This window comes from Haliotis rubra, unplaced genomic scaffold (genome assembly GCF_003918875.1).
Source record: "Haliotis rubra isolate DU_JTF1 unplaced genomic scaffold, ASM391887v1 Scf309, whole genome shotgun sequence".
NCBI lineage: Eukaryota > Metazoa > Mollusca > Gastropoda > Lepetellida > Haliotidae > Haliotis > Haliotis rubra.
In genome coordinates, this window is record NW_025766979.1 from 713550 (window position 1) to 734003 (window position 20454).

General features: G+C 40.2%; 1 protein-coding gene across 1 annotated transcript; it reads right to left on the minus strand.

Moving 5' to 3' along the window:
• Positions 1 to 1550: 1550 nt before the first annotated feature.
• LOC124283054 lies at positions 1551 to 18715 on the minus strand. The gene is made up of 6 exons (XM_046719076.1): positions 18640 to 18715; positions 8355 to 8411; positions 7387 to 7550; positions 4625 to 4789; positions 1813 to 1859; positions 1551 to 1611 (listed from the first exon to the last, which is right to left on the minus strand). The coding sequence occupies exons 2-6, from the start codon at positions 8405 to 8407 to the stop codon at positions 1582 to 1584; spliced, it is 459 nt and encodes a 152-aa protein (XP_046575032.1). The 5' UTR covers positions 8408 to 8411; positions 18640 to 18715; the 3' UTR covers positions 1551 to 1581.
• Positions 18716 to 20454: the final 1739 nt, after the last annotated feature.

The window sequence follows — 20454 nt, forward strand, 5'->3', positions numbered from 1 at the left end:
GAACAGCTTGGTATGTCTGTTGGACAAAGAACAGCGTGGTATGTCTGTTGGACAAAGAACAGTGTGGTATGTCTGTTGGACAAAGAACAGCGAGGTATGTCTGTTGGACAAAGAACAGCGAGGTATGTCTGTTGGACAAAGAACAGCGTGGTATGTCTGTTGGACAAAGGACAGCGTGGTATGTCTGTTGGACAAAGAGCAACGTGGTGTGGTATGTCTGTTGGACAAAGAACAACGTCGTATGTCTGTTGGACAAAGAACAACATTTTACCGAAAATACAACCTGTCCCTGCGCCCTTCTAAATTTAGCGACATGAGTTATCTGAACACAACACACACTGTTAGACCTCAGACTGTGAACAAGCTGACCAACATGAATAGTTCGTCTAAGAAGTAGCCCACTGATTGTGTGAGTGAGGTCACAGTGTTTGAAGGGTGTTAGTGAGCCAAGATCTACATCTCAACTGATAGTGACATTTGTGTTATTATGTTACTTAAAACTACTAAGTCAATATCATTACTGTGATGTCTACTGTCTCCAAAAGTGTGAAATAACAAGTGAGTGAGCAAGCGAGTTGTTTTTTACGCCGCTTTTAGCAATATTCCATCGATATCACGGCGGGAGACACCAGAAATGGGCTTCACGCATTGTACCATGTGAGGAATCGAACCCGGGTCTTCAGCGTGACGAGCCAACGCTTTAACCACTAGGCTACCCCACCCTCCCCCACCGGCAGATGTCCTGATGGACGGTAGGAGTAAGATTTGAAATTACAAAGTTGTCGTTTTAGGAATAGTAGTGCATAACACTGATTCCATGTTGCATTAAAGTGAAACTAAATCATTTTCCTATTACAGTTGACTAGCCAGTGCGTGTGTTTGTGGCCGGGGGTACAAGATGCGCTCCCCTTTTTGCGACAATCTGGAACCATCACTATATTATATTCAGATGCTCATGACATAGTATTCTCGGAATCGGACAATCAATTTTGCTCTTTGTGCCATAGTGTGAGACTTCACACACACACACACACACACACACACACACACACACACACACACACACACACACACACACACACACACACACACACACACACACACACACACACACACACACACACACACACACTCTTTTATATATACAGACTGTCTGTGTGTGTGTATGTATATATATCCAGTATATAAAATAGTGTACTTTGTCGCACACAATCCACCCGGTTAGAACTGGACTTCAGTAGCCCATGCTTGTCGCAAGAGGCGACTAACGGGATCGTGTGGTTAGACAGGTGACGTGGTTGACACATGTCGCCGTATCTCAAGTGCGTTGATCGGTACGTCAGATGTCAGTCACTGGATTGTCTGGCCCAGATTCGATTATTTACAGACTGCCGACATATAGTTTGCATATTGCTGCATGTTCAACAACAACCAAAACATCTGAAACGTGTATATTGTTACACAAACAAATTAGTGAGATTGAATGAATATAAAAGAATGAATAATGAATCAATGAATATCACACGAACAAATGAATGAATGCTACAGAATATTGTTTATAAGTGACTTTATTTGTCAATTCTAACTGCCAGGAACGCAGTTCTTGTAGATCTGAAACGAGAAACAAATATAAGGTAGTAAATTCAAATTTTGCATGTATCTTGAAATTGAACATGGCATCTTGAAATTTCAACTTCTATGTCTATAAATAATCGTGCCAGTGAGTAATATTATCAGCGATGGCATAGACTAATTGTCAACAATCTATGACGTCGTCATGACGTTGTTGTCAGAAAGCGTGTTGTTACTCACGTCGATCATGAATGTTTCGAACTCGGCCTCAGACAATTTACCGTCACCTGAAATATAAGGGACGCGTGAGTGAAGTACTGGGTGAGTGAGTGAGTGGAGGGAGTGTTTGTTAATGGCACAGTCACTAATGTTCCAACCATATGAAGACGTTATCAATGTCAAGGTTGTTTACAAGTATGCAATCTCTGACACACCACCGCTATTCACGGCAGACTTTCAGGTCACGAGATTAGACAGACATCTTTAAAAGGAGCAGTGTTTATAAGATATATAATACATGTCTCATTTTACGCTAAAATCTTGTGGACACTGGTCCCAGTCGTCTATTCGCTGGCCAGAGTTGCGTTCCTTCGTACGCAAGACACCTGCGATTTTTAGGTTCGAATCCCGGTCCGTGCCGATTATGTATAATACATGTCTCATTTTACGCTAAACTCTTGTGGACACTGGTCCCAGTCGTCCATTCGCTGACCAGAGTTGCGTCCCTTGGTATGCAAGACACCTGCGATTTTTAGGTTCGAATCCCTGTCCGTGTCGATTATGTGTCTGAATTTGTCACCACCCGTCCTCATGCCATATATAGAAATAGCTTTCTTAGAGGCATAGAACGATTAACTCAAATAAACGATCAAAACGATCTTATGTTTTCCTATAAATAAACTTTTTCATCACTCAGCATATTGTCCGACGTACCCTTTTCCCAAAGCGGGGAATCGAACCCGTATCTTCGGCCTGACGAGCGAACGCTTTAACCACCGGGCTACCCAACCACCCCACGATACGACAGAGACAGACCTTGCGGTCAAGCATGGCGAATATAGAGATTATCAGTGAATGGGACCTTGTACTGATGCATGGCGAATATAGAGATTATCATCGAATGGGATCTTGTACTGATGCATGGTGAATATAGAGATTATCAGTGAATGGGACCTTGTACTGATGCATGGCGAATATAGAGATTATCAGTGAATGGGACCTTGTACTGATGCATGGCGAATATAGAGATTATCAGTGAATGGGACCTTGTACTGATGCATGGCGTATATAGAGATTATCAGTGAATAGGACCTTGTACTGATGCATGGCGAATATAGAGATTATCAGTGAATGGGACCTTGTACTGATGCATGGCGAATATAGAGATTATCAGTGAATGGGACCTTGTTCTGATGCATGGCGAATATAGAGATTATCAGTGAATGGGACCTTGTACTGATGCATAGCGAATATAGAGATTATCAGTGAATGGGACCTTGTACTGATGCATGGCGAATATAGAGATTATCAGTGAATGGGACCTTGTACTGATGCATGGTGAATATAGAGATTATCAGTGAATGGGACCTTGTACTGATGCATGGCGAATATAGAGATTATCAGTGAATGGGACCTTGTACAGATGCATGGCGAATATAGAGATTATCAGTGAATGGGACTTTGTACTGATGCATAGCGAATATATCAACATTACCCCTGACTACCCCTAGTGACGAGGGGCGGTGGGGTAGCCTAGTGTTTAAAGCGTTCGCTCGTCATGCCGAAGACCCGGGTTCGATTCCCACATGAGTACACTGTGTGAAGCCCACTTCTGGTGTCCCCCACCGTGATATTGCTGGAATATTGCTAAAAGCGGCGTAAAACCAAACTCACTAACTCGTTGTGATGATATACGAATATATTCTACACCTAGGTTATAAGTTATAGGTCGTGGCCGCACCGGTCTCTAGGGTCAGTTTTAACCCGGCATCCGCTTGGGAATAGTACAACTTAACCTGTTACCTAGTGTGCAGTACACAACCCTGTGCTCTACCCACTCATCCGACGGTAGTGACCAGATGGTGGACACATGAACACGTACTGAGACCTAGTTGCGGGTACAGCAACGTGCAGTATCTTTGGACAAAATACTGTGACTATGTGTCCCAGTTCACCCAGCTGCTAATTGGTACCTTGTAAGGATGAGGTTGTGTGATAACTCGCGGCGCCTGACAGCGTGCATGAGTTGAATACTCCCCAGGGAGTTGAGTTGGTTAAAAGAATGCCGGGTGAGGTGAGGTGAAATTGGGTTTTACGTCGTGCTTGAGAATATTTGGCTCATATGACGACGTGCATGCGTGTGTATGTGTATGTGCAGCTGCTTGTACTAGCCCAGATTGAAGCTGGTTTTATAGTGCTAGCCCACTGAGATACCATGCCGCAGTGAAGCATGAATACCCCACTCAGACACATTATACTGACTCCGAGCCAACCAGTCCTTGTTGTACCCATTAATGCCGAGCGCCAGGCAGGGACCAACAAGTACCATATTTTAACGTCTTTTGGTAGGACGCGGTCGGGGATCGAACCCGCGACCTTTCGCTTCCGCTCTCCGAACCTGCGACCTTCCGCTTCCGCTCTCCGGGCGGACGCTCTAACCACTACACCACGGAGGCGATCCTAAAAGAATGCCGGAAAAAAGACATACGTTGATCAAGGGAACACTCAAGCGCCTTGAGCACGTACTAGTTACGTGACCCGTGAAGACCCGGGATAGACTCTACTATTTACAGACCGCCGCCTAAGCTGGAATATTGCTGAGTGCAGCGTAAAACTAAATTCACTCACTCACTCACTCACTACTTACGTGGAGTGAGTGAATGAGTTAATATTTAACATCACATCGGCAATATTTCAGCCATTTAGTGACGAGATACTTACGTGGATATGTACGTGGATATGTGCGCTGTATAAATAGCCTATCACCAGCTGTGGTGGGGATACTGTAACAAGACTTGTTTCACGCAGTACAGGCAGGGTTTGCAACACTCACCGTCACTATCTATCTCTGTGCGCAGAGCAAGGAAGTCGGCAGGTGTAAGTTTAAGGTCGTCGTTCTTGTCGAAGTGGTGGAAGAGGTACACGGCGAAGTCGCGCCCATCGTGGTACCGCAAGATCCACTTAATCACAAACTCGGCCTCCGAAATCTCGCCGTTGTCTGGAATATGCATCACTTTACCAACCTGTGTAGACTCCGTAGACAACAACTAGTATGTTTGATATACATTTAGGTAAAAACGACAAAACCCTTTCCACATTCATAAGAAATCTCTAAAAACAGAGTCGACTGTACAATTCTGACAATATAAATCTGTTATATCATGAGCGTGTGTGTGTTTGACACCACCGTATTTCAGGTGTGTAACTTTCGCGACAAGGTGAGCGACTCCTGCCCCATCGGTGGCACACGTCATAAACAAAGGCTAGTCAACTGTTCACCTGTCAAAATTGCATCTAAAAGTTTTGTGTCATTTTTCACTCACTCCTGCAAATCATGAATAGTGTTTCTCAGTGAAGAGGACCGTCAACACATTAAGGCCACTAAAAATAATTTCTTGTTTTTCTTTACCGCCCGACCCTACATTTTTGTATATTTTTTGAATTGGTAGATTTGCGTGTATGAAGCCGACAAACTTTCGATGTCTCAGCTTCCGGCATTCCAAGTTTTCGACTAACATTGTAGTGAAAATCAGGGGGGGGGGGGAGGGGAATATTAAAAAGTGAAAATAAATCCGCCATACCTACCCATTTTAAAAAAAAAGTGATGAGAAACAAGAACTTTATTTTATGTGGCCTAATTATGTTTCTAAGTTCACTTTCCTAACTTTACAACATTAGGTCACACACCTTGGCATTGTCACAAGCACTCCCACACATTAAAAAAACATCAACACTATTTTCGTATAATGTTTGTAGTTTCTGGATCAAGTTGTTATTTTTAGAAGACCTCGTTTATCTTATCTCAGAGAACGGTGGAGGCCTTACTTCAGTTATGTCGGTGTGGGTGTTGATGAATGCCACGTGTATGAGGCTACCTGTAAACAGTCCTGGGCCTAGATTTTCGAAGCTCTCTTAGCGCCATACACTAACATTAACTTACGACTATCTTAGCGCTAAGAGAGCTTCGAAAATCTAGGCCCTGGACCAGACACATGACATGTTTGAAGTGCACATTCACCTAGATCTCTCCCACACACGTCCAAACAACTATAACCGCCTCCGTGGTGTAGTGGTTAGAGCGTCCGCCCGGAGACCGGAAGGTCGCGGGTTCGATCCCCGACCGCGTCATACCAAAAGACGTTAAAATATGGTACTTGTTGGTCCCTGCCAGACGCTCGGCATTTATTCGTACAAGAAGGACTGGTCGGCTCGGAGTCAGTATAATGTGTCTGAGTGGGGTATTCATGCTTCACTGCGGCATGGTATCTCAGTGGGCTAGCACTATAAAACCAGCTTAAGTCTGGGCTAGTACAAGCAGCCGCACTTACACATACACACGCATGCACGTCGTCATATGAGCCAAATATTCTCAAGCACGACGTTAAACCCAATTTCACCTCACCTCACCTCACCTCACCTCACCTCACCTCCTCACCAAACAACTACAGTTTGTTTTGATTGATTGATTGTTGTTTGACGCCGCAATATTTCAGTTATTTGGCAGCGGTCTGTAAATAATCGAGTCTGAACCTGACACTCCAGTGATTAACATCATGAACATCGATATACCCAACTGGGATACGATGACATGTGTTAACCAAGTCAGCGAGTCTGACTAGTCGATCCCAATTGCGTAGATCGTATCCCAATTTCGTAGATCGATGATCATGCTGTTGATCACAGGATTGTCTGGTCCTGACTTTATTATTTACAGACCGCCGCCATATAGCTGGAATATTGCTGAGTTCGAGGTAAAACTAAACTCACTCACTCACACACCTTCTCACGTCGTATCAAAGATCTGTGAACTGTGTGATTTTACGCTGTCATTTTCAAAAGCACATCAAAGTAGAACAGAAGCAACAACTAGGAGATTTTACGGTCGCATTCTTCAATCACGTCAGAGAACAACACATCTCTCTATTCAAGCATTTTACATTCGTAAATTTACATCACACAGCTATCTAATCAACATTTTAACAAGCACACCACAGATCTGGGTGCCGTTGTACAAAGCGATCTTAGCGCTAAGGTGACCGTAACTCCCATACTTTAACACTGACTTAAGGTAGCCTTAGCGCCTAGGTTGTTTTGAACAACAGCACCCTGCACAATAATCACATAAGTCTGTGTCACAGTCCCTAAATCACTGCATCTTCTCTACCACTAAACCCTTTCCGTAATGCGGAAGCCCTTGATGAAGCAAGTCTAGATTTCCCTCTTAATCTCCCACCTCACTAGGGCTCCTTTTCAATTCTAATGTCTATGAGAATAATATATTTCAGAGGCTAACCATCAGTATACACTCGCATGGAACGTTTTCGGTCACAAATAAACGTGGGCATGAACGTGGGGCGTCGTTATGGGTGCTGGGAAGAGTGAGTGAATGAGTATGGTTTTATGCCGCTTTTAGCAATATTCCAGCAATATCACGGCGGGGGACACCAGAAATGGGCTTCACACATTGTACCCATGTGGGGAATCGAACCCGGGTCTTTGGCGTGATGAGCGAACACTTTAACTACTAGGCTACCCCACTGCCCGTGCTGGGAAGATGCAACATGTTATGTGCTGGTCTAATGAAGCAATACTCACTGTCACTGTCGTATCTGGTGACAAACTCAGACACGACCTCACCCTGCTCCAGGGTGCCGTCGCCATTTTTGTCCATGTCCATGATGATGTTGCGGACAACCCCGTTGGGGGTGAAGAAGATGCCGGTGTGGACACAGCCACTTTGGCGGAGACTGTGAGCATGGCTGTGAGAGATATACAAATGTTTCAGACAAGAATTAGAGCAAGAATGAGGGAAGACTGAAGATTAAATCTGAGAGTAAAACCCAACCTTCTACACTGAGGGGCGGTGGGGTAGCCTTGTGGTTAAAGCGTTCGCTCGTCACGCCAAAGACCCGGGTTCGATTCCCCTCATGGGTACAATGTGTGAAGCCCATTTCTGGTGTACCCGGCTGTGATATTTCTGGAATATTGCTAAAAGCGGCGTAAACCTAAACTCACTCAATCACTGCACTGAACTCAGGTGTCTCTCAAACATAGAGTTCTACAGATCCGAGTCTCCCCCACATGTTCCTCAAAGATACACTGCTTTCCTTTGCATATGTTTGTGACGGGTGCCATGGTAACGAGAATACACTTACACGTGCCCCCATCACCTGTTTAAAGTGCTCTAAAACACATGCTCATGATATAGTCTGAATCGTTTAATAAATTGTTCTTATAACCCGTTTCTTTTGAGAATGGAAATGGTTTTGTCGCTATTATATATTTACATAGCCTATCACTCAAGCATTTGGACCCGTGAAGATCCGGGTTAGAGTTGATGTTCAGTAACCCATGCTTGTCGTAAGAGGCGACTAACGGGATCGGGTGGTCAGGCTCGCTGACTTGGCTGACACATGTCATCGTATCCCAATTGCGCAGATCGATGCTAATGCTGGTGATTACTGAATTGTCTGGTCCAGACTCGATTATTTACAGACCACCGCCATATAGCTGGAATATAGCTGAGTGCGGCGTAAACTAAACTCACTCACTCACTCACTCACCTGTACGTCGCTGCAGATCCGAGGAGAGAGACCAATAGGAGAGGATCAAACATGGTTCTGGAGGTGATGAAAATATATCGGTTAGATGAGATTGAACACTATAGCACTGAATGTAAATTGAGTCATGCAGTATATATTAATTAAGGTATTATATAGAAAGGTTTTGTGTCATGTATTATATAGAAAGGTTTTGTGTCATGTATTATAAAGAAAGGTTTTGTGTCATGTATTATATAGAAAGGTTTTGTGTCATGCATTATATAGAAAGGTTTTGTGTCATGTATTATATAGAAAGGTTTTGTGTCATGTATTATATAGAAAGGTTTTGTGTCATGTATAATACAGAAAGGTTTTGTGTCATGTATTATATAGAAAGGTTTTGTGTCATGTATTAAATAGAAAGGTTTTGGGTCATGTATTATATAGAAAGGTTTTGGGTCATGTATTATATAGAAAGGTTTTGTGTCATGCATTATATAGAAAGGTTTTCTGTCATGTATAATATAGAAAGGTTTTGTGTCATGTATTATATAGAAAGGTTTTGTGTCATGTATTATATAGAAAGGTTTTGTGTCATGTATTATATAGAAAGGTTTTGTGTCATGTATAATACAGAAAGGTTTTGGGTCATGTATTATATAGAAAGGTTTTGTGTCATGTATTATATAGAAAGGTTTTGTGTCATCCATAATACAGAAAGGTTTTGTGTCATGTATAATACAGGAAGGTTTTGGGTCATGTATTATATAGAAAGGTTTTGTGGCATGTATAATACAGAAAGGTTTTGTGTTATGTATTACACCACACAAAATGACTGTATTACCCAAATTTACTAACGTCAGGAAATACTCGTTTCATCCGGCGGCCATATGAACAACGTTTGAAATCTACGTATCATCTGGCCGTCAGATTTACACACGTTTAAAGGGGTGTTAAAATAAACGAACACTCAACTCTGTATTTACATGTATTTCACAGGTGTGTAAATCTGGCCATTGTTTTTATGTGTTTCCTAACATGTGTAACATATGTAAATGCTGTGATTGTAGGACATGCATTTCAATACCCTTGAAATCTCGTATGACCAAGGTTAGGTTTGTCATATAGGTAGTACATGCGTAAATGGTTGGAAATGGGTAAATATAGTGTTACAATATTAGCACTACTTTAACATGTATTTCAATGGTTCTGTAATGTAACTATCACATAGGGTTCGTTAGCGCGTCCGACCACGCCATAATGTACTGAGATAATTAGAAACACATGGTGAAGTGATACCCATGACTGAGCACCACTAATAACGTGCGTGTCTTTCTTGACATACGCATGATGTCTGTTTAAATGGTTCAAATATCGGGTCTAAGGGCCAGAGCGATATGTATGTTAGGGAGTGTGTGTGTGTGTGTGTGTGTGTGTGTGAGGAGAGAGGGTGTGGCCTGGGGTAGGCCTAGGGTGGGGTGGTGGCGGTGGGTCGGTGTTGGGGTACTGATAAGTCTTCCTAACAAGTAGGTAATATCGTTTATACTTTTTGTAATGGAAATTACATAACAGTTTAACTGACCTTAGGTACACTTCTTATACATGCTATACAAGGAGACAAAGCTAATTACAATAAAACACAGACAGATGTGTTCACACAGACATGAACCGGTAGGTCCCAAATTATAGTGCTCACTTGTATGAGTTATCCGACTGATCATAACTGACCAAATTTCATTATCTATACTTTCATATATCATTACAATGTATTAATGATTCCCGGTGTAAATTACTGTTGTAAATGTGTGAACATGCACATACTTGGTATGACCTCTTTTTGATTCGGAATATTGTATTGTACCATACGGACGTTTTCTCAAATTTCAGTTACCCGACAGAATATACTGTAGACATATTTTGTTTCCATATCTTGGGTAGACTATAGAAACTTGTAGTGGTTGCAATTAGCTCATAATTTTCACAATAGGCCTATTTTGTTTCCATCTCTTGGGTAGACTATAGAACATTGTAATGATTGCAATTAGCTCATAACTAAGCAGTTTCGATGATTATTGAAAGCTTACTCCCTGACAACATTATGTTGCTCATGCGTTTTCTTTTTTGCTTTTGCTTTTTGCTGTTTAATTTGTTATACATTATAAAATTATGTTAATCATTTTGGTATTTCAATATCATGGAATATAATGTGTAGTTATTAATCTATCAAAGTTACGAAACGTATTATCTGTATGCTTTACTGTTATTGGGTGAAACTGTTAAAAGTACCTTCGTACAGATATTCCAGGAAATAGAAACTGAAAATTACGAGATCAATGGAAAGCTAAATTGGATAAAGATCGCAAACAATCATTATTTATATTACACTTTTTAAATTATCAGTGTGCAGATCATGTCACTAACATAAAAACTGAAGGATATATGGTGACAAGACTGGGTTCAATCTTGAATGTATAATAAATGTACCAACAGTATCAAGGAATGATGGGGTACGCTCGTGGTTAAAGCGTTCGCCTGTCAGGTCAAAAACCGGTGGTTGATTCCCAACAGAGGCACATTAAGACTGAAAATAAATTATTTTGATAAAAGGCTAAGATCTTAATTTCAATTGAAAAAAAAGAGACGAAGTAATTTGGAAGATTCACAGACTAACAACGTCTATACTGGGGCTACAGGTGCAGGAAGCATCTTCAATTATAAAATCACATTCCACTAACATCAGATTAAGATTTAAATGACAAGCATATTTATTGGTATCTTGTCAAGCTCTGTCCTCTCTCAATGCAGTATAACCAGAGTGCTGTGGTCACTACCTCAGGTGGCCAAATTCAGCCATCCCACTACTTTACAGTATTTTCTTACAGACATATATATGGAAAATAAACTTTTACGGGTATGGAAAAAGTGGGGGGAAACACGTGCAAAGTATTAGTCAGCTGAGATTATCCTTCAAAAACATCATATGTACAACAATCACTTATCATTATATGCAACCAAAGCATTACAAAAAGGCCATATTTCCAGACAGCATAACACCACCTTTGGCTGGAGTTCCAAATAATTTGACACCGAAAGCCTGTCAGTTAAAGCAAAGGAAATAAACCTTGTGTTATAAAATGATGCCTTAATCATAGTCACAATGAAGTGTAGGTTGCCATGCATTTTCTAGTCTGTCTCACAGTCCCTGAACCACATTATTTTCCTTACTGTTTAGTCTGTCTCACAGTCCCTGAACCACATTATTTCCCCTACTGCCAAGCCCTCTCTGCAATGCTAAAGCCTTAAATGAAGCAAGTCAAGATCTCCTCAGGTCCAGGGTATGTTAAAATCTGCAAGAACCCTTACTCACTTTGGGGGTCGGGTTACAAAGTAAACATATCTATAGCTAACTGTCATGGCTAGCCGGACTGAATATCTGGTCTCCCTGGGGCTCCTTTTCAATTTAAATTGGTTTGTTTGTTTATATCAAAATTATATATATTCAGACACTAAGCGTTAGTCTATGTATTGTCCAATATGATGGAAATACTAATATTTACAAAATATAATCTAAAGGAGCCTTTCTTCAGCAGTGACTTAACGCCATACATAGCTAGACTTGCTTAGATGATAGACATCATATAAGGCATCATAGATATTTCACAAACATGGTACAGGACCCTTAGCCTCATTAGCGTATTGCCTCACCACTTGCGAATTAAGCGTTGGCAGATGTAAATGTTACTGGAGATGTTGGTCCCGCCAGCTGTGGGTGTTTGGTATGGCACTCCATAACCCGAACCCTGCAGTAAGTTTTCCTAGAGACGGAAGGGGAGAAAATATCGTTCTCTGACTATGGAAAACCAAAAATGTGGACAACAAACCATTGTTTGGGTCTTTTAATTGTAAATATGATTCAAATAGCTTAACCTAGATTTCGATATCCTCCGAATGTACTTTTGGTGGAAACTATACATTTATCCCGAGAGAAGGACGAATGTTTATATATAATTTAAAAAATGTAACAGCACTAGTATCCATTTTGTCTTTTGTCTTCTACCCATCAGAACTAGATTAACAACTAGTCCCTGATATGAGCATATTTTACAGAAAAAAAGTTCATAGTAAAAACAATATATATTATAATGAAAAGGAGCCCTGAGACTTTCTCCTGAAGCTGTGGAAATTTAGACTTGCCACATTTTCTAGACTTGCGTGGGCTTCGATATATTTGCTTCAGTGGTTAGAGGCCCGTATTGCAGTTCTCGTGCGTTTGCCAGGCGCGTAGCAAGCCATTTTTTTCGTGTAAGCCCTATGGGCTGCAAAGCCTGACATTTAGGTGGCATTGGGGGCTTGCCCAACTTTCATTTTTTTATGAGACCTGAAGTGTTATCGTTTGATGTTTGACGATTTCAATAGCTTCAAAATATCATGGAAAGACTTCCGCCTGTACCCCCTTAAATTTCATTCTAGTCAAATCATATCACCTGAATATATATTCCTCATCTGATAAGGATGAGTTTTAACGTGTTTTGTTTATTGTATCTGAACATACTGAAAGGCATATTCTACTTCTAAAAATGCCACTCAAAGAAAGTTTTCCTCATCGTTAAAATTAAGGGGGGTGGGGTGTGTGTGGGGGGTATGTGTGTGTGGTTGTGTGTTACGGACGGAAGTCTTACCACCATGGAAATTGTAATGTGATTTCCTCATATACAAATATGTTTGGACATAGTTTACACATGACTGCTGCATTGATACAATACCATACATCGAGTATTTGGTGTTTTTTCTAAAATAAATGATAAACAAATGAAAAATAAACAACTGCATTTCAGTGATGATTCACTTATAATCATGACTGTAACAAAACATCCACATACATGTCGATGGAAAACAATCATCACTGAAAGTTATGGTATGAAGAATAACCTGTTTACTGTTCATGGTAATGCTTTATTCAAAGAATATTGTAGTCAGTATGATTCATAGAGGGATTTCCACTTTTAAATGGAACGAGTTTGTAGGTATTTTTGGCAAAAATTAGAAGGAAAATTATTTTTTAGCAAATATCATGTGTAAGCTCGAGCTGTTTTTTTTATAATGGTAGCTACGCCCTTGTTTGCATATGTGTTGACGCGGCATGGACGCCTTGTAACATCACTATTTGATTATGATTCACAAACACATGCCCATGATATGGTCGGAATCGTGCCAAGGATTGGCAGATATTTATCATGAAAACAGGTTTTTATGTAGGTGGCTTGAAACTCGCTTTTACAAAGGCCTATAGGTTCGATCACAATACATTTCGTTTTACAGCTTCTCTTTTATTAACATGTTCACGTCAAAACTGATTTAAATTCTAATTGCAGATTAAAGAATATCACAATAAATAGTATGCCAAATTATCGTTACCATGACAACCCTGTGATATTTCACCTTATGTAAGAGAGTAATGCAGATGATACTGTCGGCCGTAAATTTTGATAAGTTAACATCGCTATCAATAAACACTGGGTATCTATAAAATTATATGTGTGATCAAAGGCCATATGATAGGTTATGTGGTCTCTGGTGTGATGGAGGAGAACTTGCGTCGCTAGTTTTTTCGATAATCTAAACACATATATGTAGCGTGAAACCGGCAGATACTTTAGAAACCGGCATATACTTTGCCCTACATGTAACAACGAGGGATATAATGTGGGGATGAATGACATGTCCTTTTATGTTGGCCCGTTTATGATGATACATACTGCGATCTTTCACAATAATCCCTCTGGCTATCAGATTGAGGGTACGTTTTAAACATAACCGGTATTTCTATTATTGTATTTATAAAGTTCTTCGAACGTTGTCCATATACTAGTACGTCCGTCAGATACATCGCGCACTACCCTTTACTCTTTTGATCTTCTCAAACGACTGTTACAAGTTCGAAGAATCCTGGTCAAAGTAGAAAAGTCTTAAGATTATTCCCTACAATTCTATAACTTATACATTGTACCCTAAATGGGTAGAGCTTTCGTTCAGGGGAATATGAGAAGGACAACGATACAGTTATTTCCAATGTTGTAGAAATCTCCCCACTTACTTAGGAAAACACTGAGATATTGTATTCATGTCGGAATGATATTTTCAGCCCCTGTCAGATCTGAACTTGAACATGCGAGGTCTGCATCTGCGTCAGACTAAAGGCCTACACGATGTTTAGCAACACTGGGGCGTAATAGGCATAGATCTTCTCCAAACAAGGGAATATATATCAAGTGAGAATGACTTCTCCGACAGGGAAATTTACAGCAATGCGACATCACAATTACTTACGTGATATTTACTCGCAATCTGAGTTATGGATCGTCAATTTAAACAGGACAATATAGACGAATTTCACAAAAGGCATAAAGATCCAACATACCTATGATATACTCAGAGAACGCAACCGCCTGTGCTATCCGGTCATAATCGCTACACAATAAAAACAATTTTTCATTTCAAGTCTCACAGAATATATCATTTGATATGGCATTGTTTGTTATCGTATACTTTTGCGTTAGTGAAACAAATGTGGACAACTTTAAAGTTTATGTATGGCGTTTTTACAGCAAAGGCTGAGCGAATGGAGAAATAACATTGTTCAGGCACTGTGAGACTATTAAGGAAGGTCACATGCAGTGCAATAATATTCCAATTATGTACTGCCACAAAATATTTTACAGTAGTGATGTGCGAGCTGAACAGACTTAAGAAATTACGAGTTGATTCGTGTAGCATATTTGGCTGTGCTCCAAGAGAGAAAGGGCTATTCTATTTGGACAGCTAGGGACACTTGCGAGGACAAAGGGGCAACGCATCGCCACACACAAGGCGTAACTGATACTGGTAGCAAGAGCGAGTGCAGCTTGATAAGGCGTGTTAGCTTGCGTAATACTGCTTTCTTTGTCAGGCTCTTTTGGTGATAAGAATATTGAGGTCATGTGAACGTTGATTTCAAACGTATTAAAACGTGTGAAAATGTAAATTACATGAACCAAGTACTTCACATGATGGATATATATGATCATCTTGCTTGAGTACAGGTAACATGAAGGTGTATGAACCGTTCATATACATACCCCTGAAATCCGGTATGATACATAAATATCTAAGGTGTGTAAATATTTGCAAATTCGCAAATTTACATGTGTTTCCCTACCTAAGTAAATTCACATGTTTCCAACCCGAGTAAACTTAGAACGAAATCGGAAATTTCAGCACCCATTGAAATTCAAAGGAATGCATTGGAAATACTGTATGTACCGAGGTATCTGTTTTGCAATTCATGTTTGGAAATCCCTAACAATCCGGTCAGGGCATACATGAACGAGGTGCTTGTGCATATGAAAATGTACGATGAGCATATGTTTCAAAGGTATAGATTCATATGAAATATATGCCCGAAGTTAGGGGAATATCTGAAAACATACGTAAATCCGGTCATGGCATGTATTTCCTACTGTATTTACGATTATTTCAATGGTTTACTATCCGGTTTTTGGTCCTGTGTTATATAGAAAAGTTTTGTGTCATGTATTATAGAGAAAGGTTTTGTGTCATGTATTATATAGAAAAGCTTTGTGTCAGGTATAATACAGAAATGTTTTGTGTCATGTATTATATAGAAAAGGTTTTGTGTCATGTATTATATAGAAAAGTTTTGGGTCATGTATTATACAGAAAGTTTTGTGTCATGTATTATACAGAAAAGTTTTGTGTCATGTATTATATAGAAAAGTTTTGTGTCATGTATTATATAGAAAGGTTTTGTGTCATGTATTATACAGTAAAGATTGTGTCATGTATTATATAGAAAAGTTTTGTGTCATGTATTATATAGAAAAGTTTTGGGTCATGTATTATACAGAAAGTTTTGTGTCATGTATCATATAGAAACGTTTTGTGTCATGAATTATATAGAAAAGTTGTGTGTCATGTATTATACAGAAAAGTTTTGTGTCATGTATTATATAGAAAAGTTTTGTGTCATGTATTATATAGAAAAGTTTTGTGTCAGGTATTATACAGAAATATTTTGCTGAGGACCAGATGTTATTGCTGCTATAACAGGAGCTGATTAATATCCATTGTATTATATGCTCTTCAAAAGAGTAGGGGAACCTGAACTTTCAATTTGGATAGGAAGTATAAGCGTTAACAAACTTCTCAATGACAGACATCTTATGAACGCACCACCATTTCTCTTTATCACCACCCCTCAACACAACGCATGGGATGCACGTGCACAACGCAGTAGCCCCTTACACGTGCAGTAGCATGGGGTGTCATTCTTGATTTTGACGGTTTTCAAGAAGGTCGATAAATCACTGTAGACCATTAATTTTGACAATCATCTTGCATCACACAGTTATTTGTGTTTGTTTCTAGCCGGGTTTTTGTTTGAAAATGAAAATCGTACACATGCAAATTTCACGTCGTACACCAATCATCTTTCAAGACAAACGACTATGGTCATTAGGAAGTGCAAGTGGTGATGCACTCTCAAAACGTTCATTATTATCATATCAACATTGACTGGCTCCGATATATCTCCCATAGTTCCCTTACTTTCTTTAACAGTATACATACTTCATTTGTCTGTTACTTCCTACGTATATGTGCTGGTTTCAGTGTTGTCACAACCCCTAGTGTACAGTACACAACCCTGTGCACTTAAAAGAACCCACGAATACGTTGGTATATGACCAGATGGTGGCCACATGAATACGTGCAAACACCTAGTTGCGGGTACAGCAACGTGCAGTGAAGTTGGACAAAGTGCTGTGACTATGTGTCCCAGTCCACCCAGCTGTGAATGGGTACCTCGTTAGGATGAGAAAGCCACAATAACTCGGTGCGCCTAGTGGCTGCAAGAGTTGTATACTCCCCAGGGAGTTGAGATTGAAAATACGATGTGCAGTTGATATTGACATCCAATGATCGAGGGAAAAATACCAGCCCCTTGAGCATGCACTAGTGCATGGATATGTGCGCTATATAAATATCCTATAATAATAAATAAATTATGTCATAGCCTGTGGAATGTGTGAACAGGAAAACGTCTATGACGTCAGCTATTGCACCACCTGGGAAACACCTCAACGTCAGCTGTAAACCGTAGATAAACGACTGTGGTCAGCAGTGATGGATCACCAGAACAACGTCATACGATACTTTACATCCCGCCGTATTATAGCTCAGCAGTACTGCTTGTTGTGTTGACTCACATTGGTATAGGATTTAGACAATAAATAACGAGTGACGGGGAATGTACTCCTTCCCATATGGGTAATAAATACCAAAAAGCCTCAAATGTGATAGCGCCTCCGTGGTGTAGTGGTTAGAGCGTCCGCCCGGAGACCGGAAGGTCGCGGGTTCGATCCCCGACCGCGTCATACCAAAAGACGTTAAAATATGGTACTTGTTGGTCCCTGCCTGGCGCTCGGCATTAATGGGTACAAGAAGGACTGGTCGGCTCGGAGTCAGTATAATGTGTCTGAGTGGGGTATTCATGCTTCACTGCGGCATGGTATCTCAGTGGGCTAGCACTATAAAACCAGCTTAAGTCTGGGCTAGTACAAGCAGCCGCACATACACATACACACGAATGCACGTCGTCATATGAGCGAAATATTCTCAAGTACGACGTTAAACCCAATTTCACCTCACCTCACCCCCTTACCTTGGGACTGTGCGTTTCTTTTTTTGAAGAGTTTATATTAACCCTTTAACTGATGTAAACGGAGGCTGGACCATGTCGACTACCTAACGATGCTATCCCTGTCGACTACCTAACGATGCTATCCCTGTCGACTACCTAACGATGCTATCCCTGTCGACTGATCATGAGCAACTACATCGTAAACGCGCAGAGGTGTTGGTTAAGTAAATGAACATGACGTGATTCAGTCCTATCTATGACTTAAGTCACTGTGCTAGTCTTATGGGTAAAGCGTTAGCTCATCACGCCGAGGGACCGGGTTCGTTTCCCGACATGAACACAATGGTCGACGCCCATTTCTGAAGTGCCGGGCTGTGATATTGCTGGAAAACTACCAAAAGCGTCTTAAACCTAACTCACTGATGACGTCAGAGTATAGCAACTAATTGAGTCATAACGATAAGATCGTCTTGTGAAACCGGTTTCAGTTTTTTTTAATCAGGTTAGCTAAATATAGTGCTTTCTCTCAATCCACATTTGATTACAGTTATAGAAACCGCACATCTGCATTGCTAGCTAAACAACTTTAGGCGGGATTATGTACATTACCTTATTACGTGAGGACCACACAACCGGGAGCAGTAATCCTTCTAAATAATAAATGACATTTGCTTGCCGACAAATGTTGGTTCCCATGTGCAGACATTTTTAATTTTAAGATTTGAATCGTGAGCCATTTCAAGCTGATAAACTACAATTAAAGACCTGACTTGTCCCAAACCGAAGAGTGAGTGAGTGAGGTTTTACTCTTCTTTTAACAATATCCCAGCAATATCACTGCAGCATAACCGAAGAAATACACATGACTTGTTAATGATAACCAGAATAATGTTGACAGTTTCATGGGGGACAGGAAAGATTAATATGTGCATATCTATTCGACATACATCTTTCCAGATAAATATATGCTCTTAAAAAAGAAACCTGACATAGGAGTGAGTGAGTGAGTGAGTGAGTGAGTGAGTGAGTGTTGTTAAAATATTAACGTCACCTCGGCAATATTTCAGCCATATAGTGACGAGAAAGGTTTTACATACACAATTAATATAAGTTGTTAAATACTCAGTCATCGAAGGACTGTAAAATATCTAGAGTATCACAGATGGTGTCTAAAACTAGCTATTAAATGTAAAGCATATTTTATTTACGAAGACAATGCAATAAACAAAATGGGCTATAGGTCGCGAACAACTGAAGGTAGATCACCATACTAGGGGCCATGGGGACTTAACGTGCCTTTGCTACCTAGTTTGATTTACACCATCCCTTCAGCCGCTGGTGATTGTAGGAAATATTGTGCCAAAATTTAAAAGAACAAAAATACTACGTTGTAAAAATCTGGTAAGTTTAAATTTAACTTTGAAAGTTTTGGGACTTACGTACCCTCTCAGGAGGACAATGATTTCACTATACTTTAACCCACTTCGAGGGTATTCGTGTGTATATCTTGAATAACCAATGGCCAATATAATGACCTCCTCAAATCTGTACTGACAACCCAGGTAGGTGTAACCAATATAGGGTTTTATTTCATGTAATTTATTTATACCTACTTGGGTGTCCCACTTCTTCTGCATCAGATCACTAATATAAGATCTGATGATAGCTTTATAATCAGAGAATGGAATAAGAAGTGGTGTCACAGATTTGTTGAGTGCTGCCTTGGCGGCAAGATCGGCTATTGTGTTCCCAGAAATGCCAACAAAAGACGATGTCGTTGCCAGTTGCAAGATCATTATATAATTTAATAATTTCTATTAAGAGTAGATGTTTGCAAGATAGATTGCTTATAGCCTGAAGGCAAAAAGAAAATATGATGTATTATTTTCATTTGGTGTCTATTGATATATTTAAGGGCTGTTAGTATTGCATTTGCTTCTGCTGTAAAAGAAGAGCTGTTATTTGGTAATCGAGAAGATATTGTTCTGGATCCAACGACAGTAGCACAAGCCACTGCGCCACCATCCTTGGGTCCATCTGTAAATAAGGATTTGCATGTATTATATTTACTTTTTAATTGATTATATTTTTGTTTATATTGTAATTCATTAGTTTCTGATTTCTTAAACTTTGTCAATGTTAGGTCAACTTGTGGCCTCACTAACTGCCAATTAGGAGAAGAAAGAAGACGGGAAGGAGATATATTTTCCAGCTCAATGCCAGCAGCAGAAATGAATGGTTGAATTCTTAGCCCAACAGGCGGAACAACGGAACTTGTTGTTGTACAAATCCTCATAAAGAGGATTAAAGACACAGTTAAATGCAGGGTTAGACTATTTAGAATATAATTTTTGTAATATATTGTAAAGATACATTTATACAGCGTTGGGTAAGAGAAGGCTCATCTGCCTCGACATGGAGGCT

Excerpts from the sequence above, each read along its gene's own strand:
- LOC124283054 (XM_046719076.1), bottom strand. The coding sequence starts at position 8,407 with ATGTTTGATCCTCTCCTATTGGTCTCTCTCCTCGGATCTGCAGCGACG. Across the intron at positions 1,860-4,624 it reads CACAGAGATAGATAGTGACG|GTGACGGTAAATTGTCTGAG; the intron begins GTGAGTGTTGCA and ends CTTATATTTCAG. Across the intron at positions 1,612-1,812 it reads TCGAAACATTCATGATCGAC|ATCTACAAGAACTGCGTTCC; the intron begins GTGAGTAACAAC and ends TTCTCGTTTCAG.